Genomic DNA, 24840 nt, shown 5'->3' with positions numbered 1-24840 from the left:
CGACGTTTTGCTAGCATTGTAGCTGTCATCATGAGGACTCACTGATACTGCCCTCAACTCCCCTGATGATGCCAGCTGCAAGCTAGCGAAATGCCGAGAAACAATTTCTAATGGACACAGCTTACACTAAGAAACTTTGAACGCTTCTCATAATCATAAATTTGTTATCATAATCTCGGTGTTACCATTGATGAAGGAAAATCGAGGATAATGCGGATTGCTTGATGTTAAGGCCACTTACAGCCTTAACGTTTCGTCCGACCCCTTAAAACCATCGTACTTTTTAGTTTGTATACACCTTTTATGTTTTCTACGGCTTATTGTACATTTGGTAGTTTTTTCGAAATAATAGGAGCCTTCGTCCCGTTCACAACTTGCAATCGTCTTTACGGTATTACGAGAAGGGACCGTGGCAGCCATAAATCCCTGAACCCATAAGGCCCGCGATTATTGCTGTAGATTTTCTTTGCCTATTGTTTACATCTGGTGTCCAGTCACCAGTATTTTTAACTCTCTTGCCCGTCCGTTAGCATGTGTTTCTAAGGCCAAGCGTTTCTTGCTTTTTACCTGCCACGGTCGGCGATTGCAAACGGGACGAATTAGTTATTAACTTTAGCAACTAGGAAGACTAGAAGGGAAGGGATTGTGTCTCCCTTCCACAACCATTTTCAGAACGAAAAGGGCCAACCAGAACGTCTTCACCCCCGTGAAGACGACATTGCGGAGGTGTCGTCGAAGACGATTCTGGGAGGCCCAGGGAGTCGAGAATAGCGAGTGGAGAATAGGGAGTCGAGAATAGGGAGTCGAGAATAGCGAGTCGAGAATAGCGAGTCGAGAATAGCGAGTCGAGAATCATAGTTGGAAACAAATAGTCAACCAAGCAAATAGAGAACATCGAACATATTTCGAGTCACTACACTGATTTTCACAAGTAAATACAGTCCACTTCACAAACCTAAAAATTCGCACAAAGTTAATTCGGCGTGCGACGTACTAGTTTAACTACCGAACATAGTCGGTGGAAAACAAGGTACACGACACTTGATTCTCAACCTCTGCCAAAAATATAAAATAATGTAAAATGTAAAATGTAAAATGTAAAATGTAAAATGTAAAATGTAAAATGTAAAATGTAAAATGTAAAATGTAAAATGTAAAATGTAAAATGTAAAATGTAAAATGTAAAATGTAAAATGTAAAATGTAAAATGTAAAATGTAAAATGTAAAATGTAAAATGTAAAATGTAAAATATAAAATTACCTATAAAAATACATCTGCTGAATACTTAATACTTTTAATAATGACGAATAAAGAATGTAATTTTATAACAAAGACGAAGTGTCTATCCGAAGAATCAACACAATGGACAGGCGAATTGATTAAATAATTTACTAATAATTTTTATCGATAAAAATTAATAAGTTTAACTTTAATTCAAAATGCAGTAACTATTTAATAAGGACAAGCATGGTTAATTACTAAGAAAATTGTTTAAGGTATGTATATAATTTTTTCTATATCATTATGACACAGTAAAAATGAAAAAGAACTGACTTCAAAGCAAAAGAATCTAAGTTTGAAATATTAACCTTTTTCAGATTGGTGCTTTTTGGTGCTTCGATTCATAAGATTAATTCTTAATATGGTTATATTGCACGACCAGCAATATTACGAGAATCGAAAGCCTCAACCCGACTTAGGTGCTTTCCAAAATTTCTTGCGATTTATCTGGAACAAAGAAAGAAAAGCATTTCTCGATAGAACAGCAAAAGAATGGGGTAATATAAATAATAGTTATCATAATTATCATATTTTATTCCTTTTAATAATTTCACATTTCATGTTATTGAAATATTCTGTTTACACAACGTTTAAGTAGCATGAAAAATATGAGAAATAGCTACTAAGTAATAACAGTATTTTAAATAATTTATTATATTAATTTTATTTATATAATTTACTGAATTTAAATTTAAATAATTACATCTACATTAAAAACATTAAAGTTGCCAAAATTCTATTTTCATTTTACATTTTATACATATAAAATTTAAACAATATTTAATGCAATACAATTTTTATAATGCCTATAAATCTTTCGATTAATACGTGGAATTATTATCTAAGGTTTAAGTAATATATGTTTCTATATTATCTGTTATAAGTGATACAAAATATATGTTAGGATTATTATGTGTTAAACGCATTGGTTGCTGTACAAGTTCAGTATGTTTTTAAATTTCTATGCTCACTCGAAATTGCATTTATTCAAACATTAAATATTCATTTGTCAATACTGAAGTATACATATACAGGGTGGAAAGGAACGATTATATTTCCTTGTCGTAGCGTGATTCTACACCTTCGGTTTATTGGAGATTGAGGTAAAGAAGTTGTCGCAAAATTCTCTTTGAAAAAAAGAGTTACAATTTTATATTGCACCATCCTATTCTACTCATCGCGGAGGTAAATAGTTTCAAAAGAACAATGGATCAAAAATGAATAGTTTTATTGTAAATCGCTATTGAATTTTATATGAAAGAGTAAAGGAATACAAAGATTTAAGCTGCTAACTGTGGAATTTAGTTTGAAAAATCTATCGTTCTGTGCGCAATAAAATTAGAAAATGAAGCGTGTACTTGTTAAACGCAAGACGAATACACCTGGGGTATATTTTAATGAAAAACCAAAGTGAAGCAAATAAGTGTTTACATATTTATCTGAGAAAATGAATAATTAAAATAATAATTCATCGTTGAAAGAACTAACGTGTTAAAATGAAGCATATACTCGTCAAATGCAGTTAACTGGTTTAAGGACGGAGTGTATCAGAACAGGACAACCGATATAGCGTTCCTTTACTTTGTCACGCAAAGTTCAATAGCGATTTACAAGAAAATTACTCGTTTTTGACCCGTGGCACCTTTGAGACTATTTGCCTCCGCGATGAGATTTAGTGGCAGCTTCTTTACTTCAATCTTCATTAAATTAAAGGTGTAGAATCATGTTATGACGAGGAAGTACAATCATTTCTTTTCACTCTGCATACTTTATTGCCGATATAAAATGATATTTTATATTTCAGGACAATTATTGTTATTTTACTTGTGTTTCTTCACTGTGTTGGGAACAATATTTGCGATACAAATGAAGATCAGTATAGATTACGCATCTAAATTAGATAAACCGCATTTTCAATACTTTGTTGCATCTAAACAGTCCGGGCTACCAAATTTTCCACTTTTCCGTGCGCCTTTAAAATTTGGCAGTCCAGGTAAGCAGATTAGTTATGTAATCATTCTGAAAAGTGCCTTTAAACTATACTAAATGTTTGCCATGTCGTAATGAACGTTTTTAACCTCTTGTCTTATGATAACGCATCAGACTCGTAGGGAAGGTTTTAAACAAAATTTAACAAACATATATATTATTCAATTCTTTTGAATTCAAATGCAATAGTATGCTTCTGTTATCCCTTTCTTCGGTGAATTATTAATGGAAAAGTAGTTGTATCGAGAGAAGTTGAGAAATAAATCATAAAGCAAGGGATTAAACAGGTTAATTGCAAATACAGTGATATACGAAATAATATATTGAGAAAATTCCTTTGGAGGTATTTCTTTTAAACCAAGTAGCATTTCGGCAGCTTCTCCCATTATCTCAGTGAGCCACTCAAACAGCAAAGCCAGACCAAAGAGATACATTCGAGCCTTGACCGACTTTCTTCAAGGTACTCAGCATATTCATATTAATCTTATAAATATTCATTTAATCAAATCTCAACAAAGCGTTTATTTTCTTTTGCACGTTTTTCTTTATCTACAAATAATATAAAAAACTTTCATTTTTTTATTTCATTATGCACAGTTGGATTATCAAAATTATTCTACTTCGTCTAATACGATTGTTTTATGAAAAATGATATGCAGCACAGATAGAAAAGTTCGGTACCTATATTAATACGTAGGTCGCTGCAAAAGTTTCAGGAATCCGCCATTTCTAATGCTGTTTGTTATTTTCGTAAAGGTTCATATTTTTAAGTTTAGAAAATGCTGATATAACACAATGGAAAATGTATTGATGCTGAAGGAGAATATATTGACAAACAATAACACCATTAATTCAAACTTATTTGCGATTTTTCTCATTATTTTCCGAAACTTCTGCAACAATCCACGTATAGAAAAAAAGTAGAACAAATATATGCCATACAACATCGTTTATAAGTAGAGAGATATCCGTTTAAGGATATCCTACTTTATCCTACAATACTTTGTCAATAATTTGATGATAGAATTGAAATCATTATTTTTTATGGTTGTCTTCGTCTTAGATTGTCATAACAAACAATATTTTTTTTTCATTTTTATGAAAAATATGCAGCAGCTAAATACTATATTTATGTGTGTGCAATAAATACAGGATTAATCTAGGTATATGCATAAAAAATAATGCTATTAAAATTTATGTCGAATTATATTCACCGTGAAATACAACTCATAATTATATAGCATTTAGTTAGAATTCATTTAGTTGCATTAAATCACTGATCTTCCGTTTTATCGTTTTAATATCATAAATATGATTTTTAAGAAAATTAATTGATTTCATTCTTCAAATACTATTTTAAATACTTTTAACGCAATTACACTAACTTTATTAGTATATCAATAACGATGAAATGTACATAGTTTCAGAAGAAACTGTACACGGCTATCGTGCTTAAAATGTAATAAATTCAGTAAAAATTAAAATAATTTAATTAATTATTTCAAAACTATTCTTTATGCTTACTTTTACTCTATACTATATATTTCATTTGCGTTTACTTACAAGTTTACAATAGATATAAATATACAAATCGTATAGTATTAGATTAATTTTTAATTTTAGAGTACAATACGAATGCATCGAAATATGATGTTAGTTGCCAAGATAATTTTCGATGGAATCGTACTCAGAAGCCGTGCTTTTTTAACGTAAAAAACCTCGGAGTATGTAGCGAGTATCCTTACGGATATTCGAACCCTTTGCAACCTTGTGTCCTTATTAAATTTAACAAAGTAATTTCAAAAAATAGTTGTGCTATAGTATAGATATAATTTGATATAACTTAGTGAATTTGTGATTTTGTATGTCGTAGCGGTTTGATTGGGTACCTAATTATTATAATCAAACCTCAAGGTTGCCGGAAAATATACCAAAGAACTTGAAGAAAGCAATACAAAAATCGAAGAAGGTTCGTTTGCACATTTATTATTTATTATTATTTGTAATTAACATTTATAATTAACATACGTACCTACAAGTTTGGAAGCGTTTTATTTCTTAATAATAAAATATTAGGTTACTCAGCACCGAAATTATATTAATAATATGTTCGATATAGAAAAATTATGGCGTATATGGATAACGTATAGGGTAACGGCGCCTAATATGGAACATCAAAATATTACAAAAAATAAATAACTTGACGCGTCAGTCACTATGGATAACTCTTCTTTGGTAACAGACAACAATCATATTATTGGTTAACATCAATTAAGAATTTGTCATTGAATGCGAAGCATTATTGTGTTTGGAAGTACGTTAAATTTTCTGAAAGACGAGTTAAATAGTCAAATTTTTTAATATGGATAAGCCAACAAATTTTGTTTCTTCATAAATTATCATTGAACATGTTTACTTTTCACTATTCAAAAACAATTTGATGCAAAATCATTTTCTTCTTAGAATGGTTATTATTTTTCGATTGGAATATGTTGGTTTCTAATGTAGAACACGTTCCATATTGGGTGCACATTCTTTGTTAATGTTACATATTATTATGTTATAGTTTTGTTTTATAATGGCAATTACAAAAATGATAATAACGGAAAAAAATATGTTCAATGCATTGTGTTTACGAAGAATGTAGTGGTCTCAATAGGTTATTCATATATCCAATGTATAAAAGGAAAAAAAGAATAAAATTAACATAAGATAAGTTCAAAAAAGTGAAAAATTCGTTTATTCATCCTTTTGAGTTCCATAAATATTAATTTCTAGTAATAAAAATTTTTTTCTATTTTTGACTTTATTAACATTTTTTACCGTGGTTTGGCCGTTTTGGCAAACTTTCCAAGTTAGATGTTCCATATTAGGTTTCATTACCCTACATGTTAATTAATATAATTGCATTGCAGTTTTACATTTGGTTATCGTGCGATGGAGCAAACAACGTCGACAAAGAGCATATTGGAGAAATACAATATATTCCAGGGCCAGGATTTCCAATTCAATATTTCCCATTTACCGGCCATTCAAACTATCTTTCTCCCATTGTTGCGTTACATTTCAAAAATTTAACACGTATGGCAAAATTGAAGTAACTCTAAACAGTATTTGTAACTCATAGTAGAATCATTTTCATAAAGTTCAGATCTTAGAGAAATAAAAGCAGCATGATCTCTAAATTAATATCTAGTTTGATTTAGTGAAAAAAGTTTCTCTTGAAGATTTTTTAATATTCTCTGAAAAGTGTAAAGCAACTAATATAAATTCAATTTTATCATTATTTGTATATTACTTATAAATATTAATCTTTTTGTCTGTATGTATATTTGACTTGGGTATATATTAAATATTATTTTACAGAGATCATCATTATTTATTGTTGTAATAATTGTAACGAATGTTAAATCATTAATATATAAAAAAGTAAATGTGCTCAATAACAGTATTATAATTATAAACATACCTATGTCCAATTGGAATCAAAGAATTATATATTTTATTTTAAAGAAAATTAATTATCTAATATATTTGTGCGATATATGTGATTGCATATTTTTCTATCTATAAATAATATAGCAATGGTATTACTAAAATATTGACTTTAAAAAATTATGGCTCTACCAAATTCATGTAGTTTATAAAAACTTCTTGGATTTTTTACGTTTTCTTAAAAATAAAATATACGTACAATCCTATAATATAATTACTACATGCACTGCTTTTTCAATGATTCCAGCAAACAGATTGGTTACGGTTGAATGCAATTTATGGGCTTTTAACATCGAACAACGATCTCGATATTCATTAGACTTCCAGATAATAATAGGTAAATTATTCAATCGAAAAGATAACCGCTTTTGAAATTAAATTTATTAAATCTATAGACAAAGTACTAATAAAATTTTCTTCTTATTAACATGAAGATAATTGAATTTGAAACTCGACTTTTTATTTGAAGAATCCAACGAATGAAAAAGGATATTAGTAATAAGTGCGTAAAATTGATATTAAGAGCATTATCGTGAATATTTGTTTATACACGCACTTAGAGAAAGAAATTTTAATTAAAAATATGAAATTGTTAATTTTGTTATTTATACGTATTAATTTGTTAATGTCGTAAATATTTGTCTTGTATATTTATGACGTGCTCCGGTAAGTTGACGTTAAAGTGCGAAATAACTGATGATGTTTTTCGTGTGTTTTTATAGGCAAATGTATGCTCTTTGCAATGAGGGTAGCCCTAGTTTGCTACAACAGTTATGCTAGCTTTGTAATTCCCAGTTAAATGAAACAATACCGCTACGGTGTCCGTAATTTTATATGTGTTTTCCTCAAAAAGTTGTTCTCACACGTTAGCTTCATTTGACTAGAACATGTAACGTGTATAAATTAATTGACAAAAACCTGTATTAACTTTCGTATGACACATAAAGGGTCATTTTGATTTATCAATAGCCTGTACTGTATTTATATATTTTCTTACTTACTAATGTACTTACCCAATTACATATTTGCTTAATTGCAATATATGCAGTTAATACTAGGTTTACAGAATGCGCCAATTTGGCGCATATTGAATTTTATAAATAGTACTTGGTAAACGTTTATGCCGGTTTTGATCGATGCAGTTACATGAATATGTATCCTAATAGTCTACTTTTATATCCCCAATTTTCAAGATTTGAACGAGCAAACATCAACCTTTGTAGAAACAACAGCATAAATCGTACAATAAACGTTTGTAAATTTAGTGTTAAAGCTAGGTATAAAATTGAATGTATAATTCCTTTTTGAAATCTGCGTACAATAAACATTCTATTAAGAGTCACGGTGGATATCCGAGAGTTCAAGCAAAAAATGCATTAGGACAATTAAAAAGTTTATTAAATTAAATGAAAATTTATTAAATTAAGTAACATATAAATAATATATATAAAATAAAATGTACTTATGAATTTATACGTACTTTTCTTTTCATTTATATGTATATTCTTATGTAGTTTTCTAATTGTTTCTGATATTGTAGATGATCTGTTTATATGTATTTGTAACTAGATTTAAAGTATACAAAGACTGACTTGATCCTGAATAAAAAAATATGTAATACCTATATAATTATATTCAAATACTCCAATCTAATATTTGATTAAAATTCATTCATTACTGAAAATCAAATAGACTATTTTACACTAACTCACAATAAACAGTCGATCCATTAGTGAACACATTAAATTAACAAACTACTATTACATTTTGCACATTTTCATGAGTCACGAATGTATAAAACGAATGTATAAATTAAAACTCAGGCAAATACAGCAAAATCAGTATATTTAAGTATTTATATTTCAATTTAAAATATATGGTTAAGAACTTTTTAGTTTGTTAAATTTCTACTTTTAAAGGTGAAATACAAAACCTCTAGATACATAACTTCAAACAGTAAAATATTCGATAAAATTTTTCTGCAAACATTCATCGTCCTTCAGATGCGTGAAATTCAATTTGCAGTAAACCGTGGTGTTCGTTACGCTTATACATACATATATTCCTCGTGACAAGGAACATGTGAAATAATGTAACCTCGAGCGTTTCCTGTCCATACGGTCGTTATATGTACGCATAATCTTCGAGATAAAATCTAATAGCTCTATGAATTTAATTCGAGTCATTCTATGATACACCGCGTTCTGTAGACGGACAATTGAACTATTAAATCAATTAATGAATTGTTATTTAATTTTCAATTTATAAAAGAGCGTGTTACTGGAATGATGTGCATATATATAGAACATATAAATCCTTTAAATGAACCCCTTGATCCATATCTTATCGTTTTCGTTACACATTTTCATGAAACGGTATACCTATGCGTATTATTAGTGCCATATGTTTATACAAATTCAGATTTTTAAGAACTAAATTACTTCTTAAGTAAAAGTAAAGTAGTAACTCATCTGTCCTAAAATGTAGATTGCAACCTCCTGCATGCGTGAGAGTGTGTTGTGTATTGTAAATTATAAATCTTAATGTATTTTCAAACTTCTTGTAATGTATAAATTGTGACGTATAAAATGAATTAATGTTAATCCATCAGAACCAATTAAAGGAACTGTTAGTAATTCTTGAGCTTGAAAAATGCATCCAATTCATTCCACTTTTTCATGTAACATACACTGCCCGTTGAAAACTTCCGGCCACTTCTCCTATTTTTAAAAATAGTGTTAAATTCAGCAGGATACTCTATGTGTAGAGGAGAGATATTCACTATTCACTTCTATTTCATAACCCTTCCTCGTGCTTAAAAGATGGATTGCATCATTTGTAAGTGACATAATATACAATTATTTTGTAATTACTTGAACAAAAAATTTATAAAATATTGCTGTAGATTTGAAAATTAAGCCTAAAATGTTTAACTAAATGTTTAGAAAGATTATCAATACAAATATAAATAGTCTGTTTGGTAGAATGTTTAAACCAGCTGAAAAAGTAAACCTCTCATTCTCTCATGAAAAAAATTGTATAACATTAGTTTTATATAATTATTAAACTGTGAATTGTTATGTAAATATAAATTCTTACACATTAATTTACAAATAATTGGATTAAATAAAAACTTATGCCTATTAAATGTCCCATTAGGGTTGAATTATAAATATATAAAATCTATTTATTTATTATTATTGAAGTTTACTGATAATTATCAAAAAATGTTATCTAACAAGTTTAGCAAGTGTTATCGATTCCAATGTATCAAATTATGTTATTGTCTAAAAATGTGCAAGATTATTTTTCCACATTTTTCAACCCATAAGTCAGTACGTACTTTTAAATAATTAAAAATATTCAGCGAACAATAAACATTCCAAGAAATCCTGATTCCTTATGGAACTTGGTATGTGCATTTTATATTTGGAGCGATGGTAAAATTATGATCATTCATCCGAATAAAAAGACACTGCAGGAAGTAATTTTGTAATATCTATTTAAGTTGTTTTGTCATGTTTTTGCGCAAGTGACCTTGCAGGAAACCTAATATCATGGCTAATCGAGACTGCTTTATTTTCGTAACTGTATATTGGCGAACGACAAAAATGGCATCCTTTGTGGAACTCACAAACAAAATGACAACTATGCAAACAGAGATCAATGTCATCGTCTCAAAGATAGAAACAGTGTAAAAAATGTGCTACTTGTAATATTTTTGATAACTCTGCACATGCGGAAAGAAATAAGTAAACAGGAAAATAATAAATATCTATGTAAAACACGGAAAACGTTTTCTTACATCCCCATAAATATTGGAGATGTTTGTGTGATCTCACATGTATAATCCACCATGTACAGTCACACGAAAACAATTATTCTGAAATTAATTAGATAAACAAATTATGAAGAAACTTTGAATTTGTCATGTATGTTAGAGGCATTATATTGTTTATTGTGTTACATTATTTAATATATCATTAAATAATTTACTGAAATTATCTACTCAATGTTTAATTTTATTAAATACATTGATTCATGTATAATACTTTTTATTAGCTGGACACCTTATTCCGAATCTAATATTAAGGTAATTATTAAGCTAGTAATCTTTTTATTATAATACTATGGTTTGATTTCTTTCAATGCATTTGTAAATAAAATAATTATCTCCACAACAAGTAAAGCGTAAATTGTTCATATAAATCGCATTAAGATAGATGGATTTTCGATGTAATAAATGTCAAGAAATCACTTTGCAGTAAGAAAAGTGTAAATTTTATTACAAAATCGAAAGAATGTTACCGTCCGTTGCAGCGAACTTGACACTCGTGACGTCATTGGGATAGGAGCGTCGAATAAGTATGTAGGATCACTGTGTTTACAGGAGATTTATGAGTTCTTTGATTGGCCAATATACAAACATCCTTATTTCTACGTGCAACTGGTGGTATACAGAATTATATGTAGCATGTTAATTGTTATATGTAATATATTATGACATTACATAGAACAATGTCAGTGGTGTTTTGAAGCGTAAGAAATAAAGAAACTGAAAGTACGCCAATGCTTTATAATTTAGCGATCGTTCCTTCTATCTCACTTCGCCCGGAAACGGCTCTTCCCGCTCTTTGTCGTGCGACCCGATTAGTGTGCGTGATTATCTCAGCGAATCATATACCAGAACCGAAAATCCATGTGGAGAAGGCGTGAGCCTTTGAATCTGACCACTCAGACGAAAGTGCCAAGATTGCTGCAACTGACGGTATATATAATACCTGTTTAATTATACAAAATATGTGGGATAACTGTTCATAAATTCTCATTTCGAAACGCCATTTATACAGAGTGCGTTCAAATGATATGCCAAGTGAGAGAAAGAGAGGAGATCCCTTATGAAAAATAGGAAAAATATAAAATTTATTTGTCCGATGATTAATTTTACAACTAACTGTAATGTACGATTTTCTGTCCAAGGTATAACGCCTATTAAGTTTATAAACAAAACTCACCTATATGATATTTAACAATGAGGGTTACTAAATTTATGAAAAATAAAGCAGATATATTATCAACAATATTTTAGTATCAATTACAAACATAGATTCTCAAAAGACCTTTTGTATCGGTCATTTCATTCCAATTTGGAACATGATGGCTGAGATAGATTTTTTTACAATGACGATCAGTTTATCCAAAGTGCTAAAATATTCTCTTGTTCTTCTCTGTATTTAATAACAAGAGTTATTATCTAAGGAGGCATCATGTACTTACTTAACAATAGATATTGTTTACGAATAAAATAAACGTTGTAATATACGGTTTTGTTGAAAAATAAACGACAGACAAAAAAAATCTTAGTCTATAATTTAAAAAAATTTTTTTTATATTAAATGATCTCCCATCTGCTTTACATGTTATTCAGACACACTCTGTACAATTCTCTCATACATTTTAAGTTATCACTCATTACAATTCAAGTCATTCATATAATAAAAAAATATTCAAATTTATTTCCAATACGACAATGTAGTCTACAGTTATGTACGTTATGTAAAAATTACTGAAATTATGCAACATTTATTAGATGCCAACATGTACATGATCAACAATCACCAAACGCTATACTATGATAAAACATTTGATAATAAAACATCAAATTTTAATATTTCTTATCTTATCTTTATGAATGCATATCTTTCATATTGTAGAATATTTTAATCATTAATTACATATCGTACGCATATTTCTTTACTTTCAATTTATATCGGATGTTCTTAGTATTCTACTTTCTCAATTTTCATATTACAATACATTGCTGTACGTGTGTACCTTATAATAGATTTACAAACAAGTTATTAAAATAGAGGTAAGATAAGAACTATTTTTGAATCGTATAAGATTCAACTTCGTAAAGGATATTCATTATCAAACCTGCGTCATAAAATATTTTATGGTGCCACTTTAAATGACTAACAATAAAACGATTAAACACGTTTTACACACGTTTTCGATATTTACAATTCTTGAAAAGCTTCATGATTCTACTTTGATGTTTGACTTAAACTTACATTTAAAATAAGATTCTATGTACTGATTAATAGTATTTGTAAAAAGATATGCGGGAACATCTTACCTTTCCGATTCTATTTGTAATTTATTATTATGCTATTTGATTTAAAATTATTTAATACTTTTGTATTTTATTTTTATTGAATCAAGTTTAGATGAAACGTATTTACTCGATCCCTTGGCTACAAACTATTTGCGTTTTATTAAAGCAGATTGAGGATGCAACAGGTGTTAAAAATAATGAATGTTGTCATTATTGTAATAGATCATGCAAATTTCATGATAATACAATATATTGATATGCGATCATTAGACATGCAAATGCACATTTCATTTGTTATTAGGTGAAAATGAATTTTTTCGTTAAAGACCTTATAAGATACAAATTGAAATAAAAAATTTAATGACACTTTTAGTTTAATATAATGTTTACGTTGTGTGTGGTACAAGTGCATAAAATCCACAATAATCTAATTACTTCATTACCGTCAATTTTTACTTCCTTAAATTTATGTGATTTGTGTCAAACATTGAAAATTGATTTTAGGATTCCATGTATTTAAAGATGCTGAAATATTTAATAAGCTGACTGCTAAAAAATGTATTAACTGGAGCAAATGTTATGTAGTAAAATAATCAGAAAACATATCTAAAATAGAATTTTATACCCTGGATTAATAGTTACAACAGGCTAAAAGTAATATAAAAAAGAATGAAATTCTACGAAATTTTATATGTCAGTCCCATTTACAGAATATTATAAACTATTGGGTTGATGCAACAATTTTGGGCATTTTTTGGAGCAAGTAAAAATATCACTGGTTTCACTTTCCTCTTCGAAATCACAACATTTTTATAATGATGGAATAAATAAGCCTATTCAAAGATGAGAGATGATAATAGCAACCAATGGAAATTATATAATAGATTAAGTCAATAAGAATATTTGAAAAGCCCTTCTTTAAATTTCTTATAAAAAAAACAACAAAACTTTTATATCAACCCAATATATACGCATTAACATCCGCAGTCCAGCGATTAAGTGTTCTTCCACTTAGCGCCTTAAGAATCAGACGTGGAATTCGTATCTTCGCTGAGCCATCGTTTGCAGATTGGGGACACAGATTTGTGTTTAGACGCGATATCCTATATGTATTTACAGTCTCTCCAATCAAAGCGTGTTCAGCTTTACTAATGAAAAAGTTTTGTACTTTAGTTTTACAAGTTATATATATAATTAAATAATAAACAAAAATAAAATGCAATTAGGTTAATAGTTTTGTCACCTGTAGCATTGATGAAGGATGAAACGAAAGGCTGGACGTTACAAGCGAATAATGATCCAAAAAAATGCAGCAAGATCAGCATTGATCAGTCATCTGAAATAAATTTTATTGAGAACGAGTGGGCTTATATGAAGCAGAAACTTCAAGAAAGTAAATATTAAATCTTAAACAATTAATACAAAGGAATTCGTCGCATTTGAAGATCCTTACCGTAAGAATATGCGGTTAAATTAGTCCGCAGCTATTTTAAAGCTGCCAGGCGATTGGATTGACCATTAACCTAATTACATTTTAGTTGTAAATATTTAAAAAAATGTATATATGAGTTATAAAACTAGAATCCAAATTTTGCTATCAGTAAAGTTGAATTCGCTTTAATTGGATAGACTGTAGATAAGATACACAGGGATAGACACAAAAAAATGTATAGTGACTTTGAATGATTACAAATACAATATTTATTAAGATACATCCAAGTTTTATGATCCAAGGCAAAGAAGACAAGTGTAGAATTTTTGGAGTTGTCAGAGATTTTTAACATCTTGATACGACTGATAACGCAAGAACTTTTAATTGTTGTTCTCAACTGCAGCTTTTATTTTGATTTGATTAGCAATAAAAAGTATCATACAATTCTCCTCGCGTACACCAGATTTCATACTATTGGACGTTTTCATGAGAACATGTCAAAGATAAGATTTATAATATAATGTCATAATCAAAGAGTTAAAAGCAACAATTAAAGAAAAATATATTTAAATATTAATAGATATGATTGATTATGCTTGTAATTTCGTCTGTTTGTGTTATCAATAGTGCCTAGACCAGAATAAAGAATATTTCGAAAAGGTATCTAGAATAATAAAAAAATATTCTATACTTGTATTCTTTAGCTTATATTACAAAATTTGAATACGTATATCTTAATAAATGACTTATTGTTATGTAAAATGTGTTTTTTTTTGGGGACACCTTGTATAATGTTTAAAATTATCTTGGATCAACTTATGCAACAGAGTACGTTCAGAGTAATGTTAAGTTCTGCGCGAATAGCACCGATTCTAAAGGTGTTAATAGTCACTGTTAACAGCATAAGCGTTCACTTATTCTAATAACAAAACCAAATCAGTTCTTGTCTGCGTTTGCGATTGTTGGGAAGCTGTTTTTAAACATTTTAGCACATCTGTGCTTTTTCATTATTATTTTCATTATTTCTATCATTTTTATTATTTCCATGATTTTTATTATTTTTTATTATTTTGTATTACTTTTTTATTATTTTCACTATTCTGATTACTCTTATTATTCTTATATGTATTATACATCTTTTCTATATTGAACAAATGTAGAAAAAGTGTAAGGTATAAGCCACCGTTAAAGTTTCATTGGTACGATTTATGGAACGGAGCTTCAGAAATTCCACGAGTATTCTTCATTAATTGATAATATTATGATATTTGTTACAAATAAAATTTAAGTTGTACTATTTATTTCGTTGTACACGTACAAAACTGAATTGAATACTTTGTTCCGAAAAAAGTGTAAAAAATGTATTATTTTCGGTGTACACAAATGTAATATATTTAAATTATTGTTTTCCTAAGCATATTTGGATACAAGAATTATACAAATTATACATAAATAACAGATGAAAATAAAATAAATTTTAAAAGTAGATTGATAATATAATAGTTACACCATGTATAATTATAAACATTTTAATGAAGTAACGGAAAACCATACCTATAGAAGCGTGAGTTAAATTAAAATGAAATAGTATTAATAAATAATATATTGTACTTGAACGCATCTCACAATATAATTCCGTTGAAAAAGAGAACTTCTATTTTCCTTGTTAAACGTCAGTAAATTAATTTTCCATTATTTACGCAAAAAAATAATCCTTTGTTTGTCATCCTTGTATTTCATGTAGGTATTGCATTTCGTAATAGAACACTTCCGAATGTGTGCAATGAATTGCTTTATTCAAAAAAGTTCCATTATTGTACAATTGTATTGTACTAAAAAGATATTAGATAAATAATGATGTACCTGCATTGAATTTCAGCAATATAAGTAAATAAATATTTTTGATATCAATGTTATGTTTTCCAGATCATCTTATAACGAGTCTTCGTTTTCTAAATTATCTAATAATCCACGCATATCGAGGAAACAGATATTGATCTTCCACCGTATATATAAATATTATCGAAGGTAATTGAGGAATTTCCTCAGCAAAGATACTGTTAACGAGAGCAACCGTATCATACGGCTAATCACCGATACGAAAAAACCCGGGCAAACAAGTATTCACTAACAATAATACGTGATTTGGACACAAGACGCTGATTACGGCTTTTAATCAGGGTTTGAAAACAGTCACGACATCGATTTCGGCCCTCAAAACAGTTATGAGGGACCGATATTTCTAAAAACTTATATATATTGATTTCGGTTACGGTTTTCTATATATAGATAACGTATTGTCATATCCTTATTTTTTCAGTCCTTTTATCTATTCTATAACTGTTATCTTTTCCATCCTCACATCTACTCTAGAACCGATATAGCACCGATACGAGGATCGATATCCTATAAAATATAAAATAAGGAAAAAAATATAGGATATAAAATACCATAACCGAAATCCATATAGACCGCAAATGTCGGCACTTCATAACAGTTGTTCGAAATATTGGTCCTCCATAACTGTTTTATTTAGACCCTTTACATAAGAGGCCTTCATACACGTTGAAACACAAGGCGATGCAGGCATCGCTAAAGTGATGTATTTGAGTGTTCTGAGGTTTCACAACATGTTGTATTAAATCAAAAAGGGAAAATTCCTCTAACCCTTCGCTTGTAACATATGCATCGTCGTATATTTCAACAGGTAAGGGCCTTAACATTTTATTTACCGGACGATTATTAATAAGCTATTTAATAACTGTCTTATATCAAAAAGCAGGTTAATAATTTTCTTTAAATAATAGTCCTAAAGAAAAGTGATTATATTTTGTAGTAAATCTTTGCATATTTATAAACTTTATAAGTTTTATTGTCCGTATATCTTTTTCAAATGTAGTTCAAAGTATAAAAAGATGTAGAAGAAATGTCAGACCGTTCAAAACATATATAAATATATTTTGCGTGAATACAAATCAGTTCATTACCACTTTGCAAATGAAATGGAATTGAAGCTTGATCTTACGTGCAACTTACGTTAACAGGTATTATTTACTTACGTGTATTTATATAAGTGTTCAATGAAACATTTTTTAATTAATCCCTTCACATACAATATTGTGTCAGGCCCCTGATCATAATTTTAAACTTAATTTGAGGATTCTAAGAATTGTTTATTTTTTTTAAATATAAATTAAATATTACTTTTTCTATTATCACTCGTTAACTTTTAGAGTAAACGTAGACATAGAATAAGCATACAAATTTTGTTCTTTTCCTAATAAATTATTAACGACAAAGTAGTTGCACTGATCATAGTTAAGAAATAATTGAAACTAAAATTAGAATTAAAATATTGGAACACTCGTCCCTTCATTCACGCGGAGTGTCCGTTCGAAGTGGATTTGTTTTACGCGAATGAAAATCGCATAAATAGACTGACAGTACCAAAGAAAACAAAATACTGGAAAGAAAAGCTGGCATAAGTTTAGAAATACATATTTATTTTATACAGCATAACACGTCAACTGTCACAAAAAGCTGTGGCGTTTTATGTATCATTTATTCGTCCGTAGCAAAGATAAAGAGGAACAATTATCAATTATTTGGTACCACAATTCTTACATTACATTATTATCTACTTATTCAAGCTATTAAATATTTTTATTCCACATCGGTTACAATTGTTTTTAAATAATATGGAAGCTCCGGTCACATCGGTGGCCACCGTGACAGTCAATGTATTAACAAAAAAAATAAAAGTAACATTTAAGAAACAAAAGTAACTTTTATTCAGTGTCACTAAATTCAGATCGCGTAAATTGATGTCACGTATATACAATATTAGGGTATAAAATAATTTGGGAGACAAAACAGAAAGAATACACTATATAGTTAAACTGATATAGCAATAAAATACCTAACCATCTTTATTCTTGTACAAAAAGTAATTTGAAAATGCGTCCGTCGAATACTACCGGGTTGTGTCCTCTTCGGTGCACAGAACAGTCCCAGGACGACACAGGGGCAAAATGAGTCTCTCGTTATGTGTTTTGTTTATAGTTTCGATTGGTTACATATAACTGTATTGACTATTGACAAATAGAAATTTAGCATTGAAAATGAGATATGAAGAGAGGAAAGCTGACCGATTAGATCTGCATTTCTTCCAGGGCACTTCTCCCGTGCAAGGAAAAGTAGGGTTAAACCGACAACGCGGTGAAAGCGATCTTGTTACTGTTGCAGCGTTGCGTATTTAGTTCACTGTCCATCCGTAGCAGAGTGCGCTCGAGTATTAGGACATTTTCATTGGCATCGGTAATACAGAGTGTTGGTCAGAAAGTCTCGATAGAACGAGAAGCCGCGGCTAGCCAGTGCGGGAGCTAAGCACCGCGACAAGCATGTCGACATTTCCCACCACTCGATCGGTAGACGCGAACCAGTTGATCGTGGTCTCGCCGCCGAGCTCGAATACGCGCAGTACTGCTCCGTCTTCCTTGACACCGAACACTGATAGTCCGGTAGGTTCGTAACTTTGCGAGGGAGCCGGCACTTCGCCTGACATCCGCGAGTCTCTGAATCCATCTGACGCAAACTTTAAAGATCAGTGTGGTCGAGTGAACCAAGCCACAGGAAAAATCGGCAGAATCGTTCAGAATAAGTATGCCCGCAAAAAAGGAACTGCAACAGGAAACCTATGAGTTCGATTACAATAGGGTGCCTGAGCTGAAATCTAACTGGGAAGCATTCTGGACTTACATTCACAACCCCGCCGAGGGCACTTACTGCAACCACACCGGGAAGAAATGGGGTAATTATTTTCTGTTCGAATCGTTGTCTTTCTAATATGAGAATCGATTAAATAGCTCGGTTCAAATGAAGGATTGTATCTTAATTCGTCGTAATTAAGATAATCTCTGGATGTGAATGAAGGTACTCTTAACACGTTGTTGACCGGTCACGAGTATGCTCTTGTCATCGTCAGTATCAGCTTGAGCGATTATTGAAACACAAAATTGTGTAAGTTGTAATTACAATACAGTCTGTTATGTTGTATAATATTCATTTCGTTTGTTTCTGGATTAGTAGAAGTTTATCTATGATCTAGTGATTTAAGATTAGAATTATCGGACGGGTCAAAATGATCCCTTTCTTTCATTCTTTTGTAATTTCTGAAACGATATAAAAACTTCTCTGAAACATTTGTAAATCAATTGATCCACTAAGATACATTCTTAGGTATAAATCAATCGAAATCTTAATAAATGCACTTTTATATTTCTATAAGAAGATATATATTAAGCAATTTGACTGCTCGGTATATAATGCTAACGTTAAATATTAACATTTGATAATTGAATTACGAAAACAACGGGTGACACAAGAAGCCAGTCACTAATGCGTTCAGCACGAGATAAAAGATCATTTATCATGAAGAATTGAGCGACTAGTTTTGATAGCAATTTAAATTTGAACATTTGATACTGAATATGAAAATAACAAGAGACACGTGTTATTTAACCGAGTAGTGTAGCGTTAAAGTAATTGCACCAATAACTTACCAGTTAAGAATAATGTCTAGTATGACATCATATTCATATTATAAATATAAATATAAATAGAAATAGAAATATAAATATAAATATAAATATAAATACAAACATACAATATAAATATAAATGTAAATACTTATACGAAATATGAAATATCCATATTTATATAACGTTAACCGGTCAGTTATTAGTAATTACATACACCTGAAGTATCGAATAAAAGCTTATACATCGAAAAATTAAGCGATCAGCTTCGCGTGAAACTGTTCGAAAAGAATTTTCAAAAGATAATCTTCGAAACGGTTGCCCTCCGTGTCGGCGAGGTAGGCGTGAGCCGGAGTTTAACGCCTAAATCAAGTACCGAGAATTAGGTCTTCCTTGACTTTGCTACATACCAACGGGATGAGCTTGCGGGTCTCTTCCCCTGCGTCCGCGATCGGGCCTTCTTTCGTACGGAGCAACAGGCCGGCCGCGGAGATTTAATACGTCGCGTCGATTGGAGCACGGGTAAACACGTGTACTTATAATTGTGTTGTCTCGTCGGGGCGACATCGTAAGACGACGTCCGTGAGGCCAGCCGTGTTTTGGCAACGACAGAATGAAAGGGCACCGGAAATAAATATCGAGCACGTTAAATAGCGCTGAACAGAGGCAATAGAATCTCGGCGCGGGGGATTGCGGTTTGTGCATGATTCAAAGACGACCTAGAGACGGTTCAGTCCTGTCAGATTAATTGTTATCAATGACATTAAAACTGCCTAGCGCTCTTCATTCGAACGCGATAAGAAACTGGGAAGTCGAATTCCATTATCTTATTAGTTTGCGTTTTATTAACACTGGAACAACCGCACCCGTTAAAGTGATGGATTTTGGTTTTCTTATTTCGCAATTATTGATATGTTAAAAGCGTTAAGTATCTGAAATAATTTGAGAAATAATTTCACTTCTAGATAACACTAGTGTTATCGCGTCGAGTGCCGGCTGATTTTCTTGTTTTCACGATAAGAAAGCTATAACCATAGTCTTCGCTGTACAGTCTCTGGCTAAAAAGTTATAACTATTCACAATTATCAACGTTTTTTGTGTTTTAGTTGAATATAGAGGATTAAATAGAATTTAACGGCAAATGTATTTTACATACGGGTATTGATAATTTATACAGGACAAAATATTATTGAATGCAAAATATATCGAAGAGTTACTGTTGTTAAGGAAAATTCTCGATATGAATCTAATTGAGAATTAGGAGTTTATGTAAAATAAAAGGTTCTAAATATCTGGCAAATTTGTCCAACAATTAAGGACGAAATAAAATAATGCACATAGAGTACGTCAGAGAAAATACACTGGGAAAGAACAAAGAATTAATATGCACGTATGTAATGTGTAAATATATACTTCGTTATTGGTAAAAATTATTATTAAATTACGCCCAGTCTTCTAAATTTGTTTATAAATACAAAAGCTGTTGAAAATTATCAGCGATCATAATTTTTGTACTGGGACTGGAGATATATAACGGTGGAATATTATATGAAATTATTTAATTGAGTTGTATTGTTGTAATATATGGTTTTGTCTTGCAAAATGGCATTATGTTATATTACGTCGTTAGTTGTATAGAAGGGTTTACGGACATTGTTGTTTAATTAAATCAATTGTTATATCTGATTTTATTGTTGCCGGTCACCGGTAATCCCTGTGGTACCATTATAAAGTTATTTGTTAATAATTGAACATCTAGTAAATTATGTTTGTTTTTTTTTATTTGTGAGCAACTAATCGTTGTTTTATACATATATTTTGTACACTTTTGTACACACTTGTACATATTGATAACACTGTGGAACAAATTTTAATCTATTTTGCTTTTTACAATAACCACTAGGTGATTCTTATAGAGTTCCTTACCCTAAATATGAATCCGAAAAGCAAATTGCTGGATCACGTCCAGTTTTCGAAAAAACTGGGTTTTTGTAAAAACGGTCGAATTTTTCAAAGAACCAAGTGTTACGTGAAAACTAAAAATAGGCAGTTAAAATTTATCGTAGAAAATAGAGGAGACTTGCCCGAATATTGCGCTATAAAAATTTTGAGTTTTGTGTATCATTGAATGTTTGTAAATGATGATCAAAGTTTAAAAAAGGGTAGATACGCGTACTTTATATGCACTTCTATTACATTTCTACGAAAAGTGGGTTGGCTAGCACGAATGTTCTATGCGCCATTGGATTCTGCAGACATTTCTGAAGAGGAACTCCCCGCGGGAAGTGTGAGAACAGTTTTTCTTTGGGACAGGTTAAGAAAATGTCCGTGAAGAGCGCGTGCACGGAACTTTGGCGCCACACAGCCATCGCTCGCCGGCCACAGCTATGCAGGACTAATCTTATTTATATAAGATACTAATATATAATATAGATAATATATATATATATATACGCGTAGTATATATATAATGTTTAATTGTTTTATAAATTTAAATATGTAAAATATCTTCATTTACTTCAAAACATATTCCCTAAATTGTGATCAACATCCTGTTTATTATTTATTGTAATGCAATATATCTATCGTTAAATTAGATTACACCTAAACAAATTAGCTATTTATCGATTCTACGTACACTCAATTTAATTTCTGATTTATTCGATCAAGTTCCTTGAAATTGGAAGAATGATAACCACTATGTCATAATCAGTTTTCAATTTTCTTTACATAAATATGCGTAAAAATTTATATATATTATCTATCAAATCGACATTTTTATGAAGAGTTGGATTACAGTCAGCCACAATTTGTCTATTAGTTTTCCAGTTAATTTCCATTTGCCATTGACTCCTTTATTACTACCGTTACTTAATTAGTTCAGGTACTTACAACATATTAGACGATGATTCATAAACCCAAACCAAGTTTTCAACGCAGAACAAGTTACTGAATGGATGAAAAGGTGGACAATAATGTAGAATATAAAAGAATTTCAAATAACTATGAGCGACTGTTTGTTAGCATTGTTCGAACTCCATTAACAAGCTAACTACTAGCATTTGTTTTAATAGCATTCTTCGTACATAGTTAGGATATTTGATTGAATACGTTACATCATCTACAAAAATATAAATAAAAGTTAATAAAAAAATCTTGTTCACGTCGGATGAAGATACACGTGAAACTAATGTTTTATAAATAAAGGATAAATAAAAATTTACTTTTCTTTAAACAAAATGCAAATTGTTGGTCCTTTCAAAAGTGTAACGTTGGTAATGAACATGTTAATAATTCTATCCCTCTCTTTTTTCTTTAATTTAATTAAATTACTTGAAAGACACATTTTAAAGATTCGGCGTATCAACCGCTTGTTCTAGAATTTCTTTCACAACGGCGCTCGTTAGGATAATTTTGTCATTAATAACTGACCAAAAAAACAAAGAAAAATTCCTGATTCATCTATATCCACCTTTATTTCAGAACGTAACAATAAATAACAGAAGAACAGTATTTAATTTGAACTCAAAACAATTCAGTGACATTTAATTTCTGTAATTTCCGTTTAGGAACTTCCTCTCAAGTCTGAGTCGATATTATATGTAACGGGGTTAAGAAAATGCAACAAAAATTTTCGTTTCTTTTTAAACAGTTTCCCTAATTTCAATCTATAAACAATATCGACGTTCGTTATGATCTCAGTCAGTAAACTTTCGATAGACGTTAAAATGTTTGCAACGTGGATGAAAAACAGCGTTGTGTCGATTGCTATAGATTAAATGTAAATTTTGGCACAAGCTTCTCAGTACGTGGAACACGGGCATCTGTTTAATCTTCGATAGTGACGCGTTTCACGGCCTCCGAGAATATTTGGAAAATCGTAAACTAATTTTAAGAAGCTATTAACGGCTCTACAGGATTCTATTTTTGTTCGTTTCTTTCGTCTGGTAGTATGTCTGTTACAATTGATTGGAACATTGCGAAACTTCTGCAAATAAGGTGTACTGTCAACTGTAATCTTGATGCGAAGAACGTCTTGCTTTTAAATTAACTTTACCGCTCGCTTGTCTTCTGTTGAATGTGCAATATACTTTACATTGAATTCTTTCTTATTTAACCTTTGAACATGTTCAATGCCGCACGATTTCATAGAACAAAATACACAAAATGGAAAAAATATAATATTAAATCATATAATTGAATTGTATTATTTTTGCACGTTGATCTAGCTGAATGTCGTCACATTAGATAGCATTATTTATAATGTAGGAATGTTTTCAAATAATCATCGTTTAATTGAATGAACTATAGTAATTCGATTTGGTTGGGGGCACCGGTGACCCCCATAGCATTCAACGTGTTAACACATTGCTTACTGGCTAATTTTCAGAAAACTCAATTGTGCGGATGGCGATTTTCAATGAAATCAGTGTATATCAATGTATATAGAAAACCTCAAATATCATAGTACTATATAGTATATTTTAAGTAGATAATCAGTTCTGATGAAATGTAATATTTTTTTTAAATACTGTGGTTTAAATTAGTGAAGTTATGCAGCTAGTTGTCTTTATATGAAGACGAGATTTCATTCATGAAAGCGTAATTCGAGACGAATTTAATTCCTGCAGTTGTTTAGATCAGTATGTATCTTATTGTTAGTTTAGGTACGGAGTCTGATTGCGCGCCTGGTTTGTGTGTTGTTGAGAAGACTTCGTGAGAGCGTTGCGGGGAGGAAAACTTCATTCGATTGATTTCACTTTACTTTATTGTACAAACTTGCTTTACAAACGTATAGAAGGTCGCGCAGATATCACTTGTTTCAAACAGACTAAGCTATTCTTGCAGTTTTTCCTGGGTATTTAAAAAATTTGACTTAAGAGGGAGTGGGGAAGTAAAATATGGAAAACTGGGACTGCAATGATCTGTAGGTTTTGGAAGGGCAGTTACTTTAGGACCCGCCGCTTTGGATCTTTTATTCGTTACT

At 30.4% G+C, this 24840-nt stretch overlaps 2 protein-coding genes across 3 annotated transcripts in view; both read left to right on the top strand.

Moving 5' to 3' along the window:
- Nucleotides 1-1611: 1611 nt before the first annotated feature.
- On the top strand, nt 1612-14288 carry LOC116427746 (sodium/potassium-transporting ATPase subunit beta-1-like). Its single transcript, XM_076372215.1, has 8 exons — nt 1612-1779; nt 3087-3275; nt 3615-3731; nt 4895-5064; nt 5145-5240; nt 6187-6352; nt 7014-7103; nt 14134-14288. The coding sequence occupies exons 1-8, from the start codon at nt 1644-1646 to the stop codon at nt 14286-14288; spliced, it is 1119 nt and encodes a 372-aa protein (XP_076228330.1). The 5' UTR covers nt 1612-1643.
- Nucleotides 14289-18634: 4346 nt separating this feature from the next.
- LOC116427728 (sodium/potassium-transporting ATPase subunit beta-2-like) overlaps nt 18635-24840 on the top strand; it is a 46632-nt gene continuing 40426 nt past the window's right edge. The window contains exon 1 of one of the 2 annotated variants that reach the window (XM_031978428.2): nt 18635-19126. In XM_031978428.2, the coding sequence (XP_031834288.1) occupies nt 18979-19126 (148 nt within the window). In that variant the 5' untranslated portion in view covers nt 18635-18978. Of the gene's footprint in view, nt 19127-19160; nt 19336-24840 lie in introns of those variants that run through there. The other variant, XM_076372367.1, reaches the window with a different exon arrangement.

The sequence above is a fragment of the Nomia melanderi genome, chromosome 11 (assembly GCF_051020985.1).
Source record: "Nomia melanderi isolate GNS246 chromosome 11, iyNomMela1, whole genome shotgun sequence".
Taxonomy (NCBI): domain Eukaryota; kingdom Metazoa; phylum Arthropoda; class Insecta; order Hymenoptera; family Halictidae; genus Nomia; species Nomia melanderi.
The sequence above is the reverse complement of the archived record's forward strand: the minus strand, read 5'-3'. Positions and strand labels throughout refer to the sequence as shown.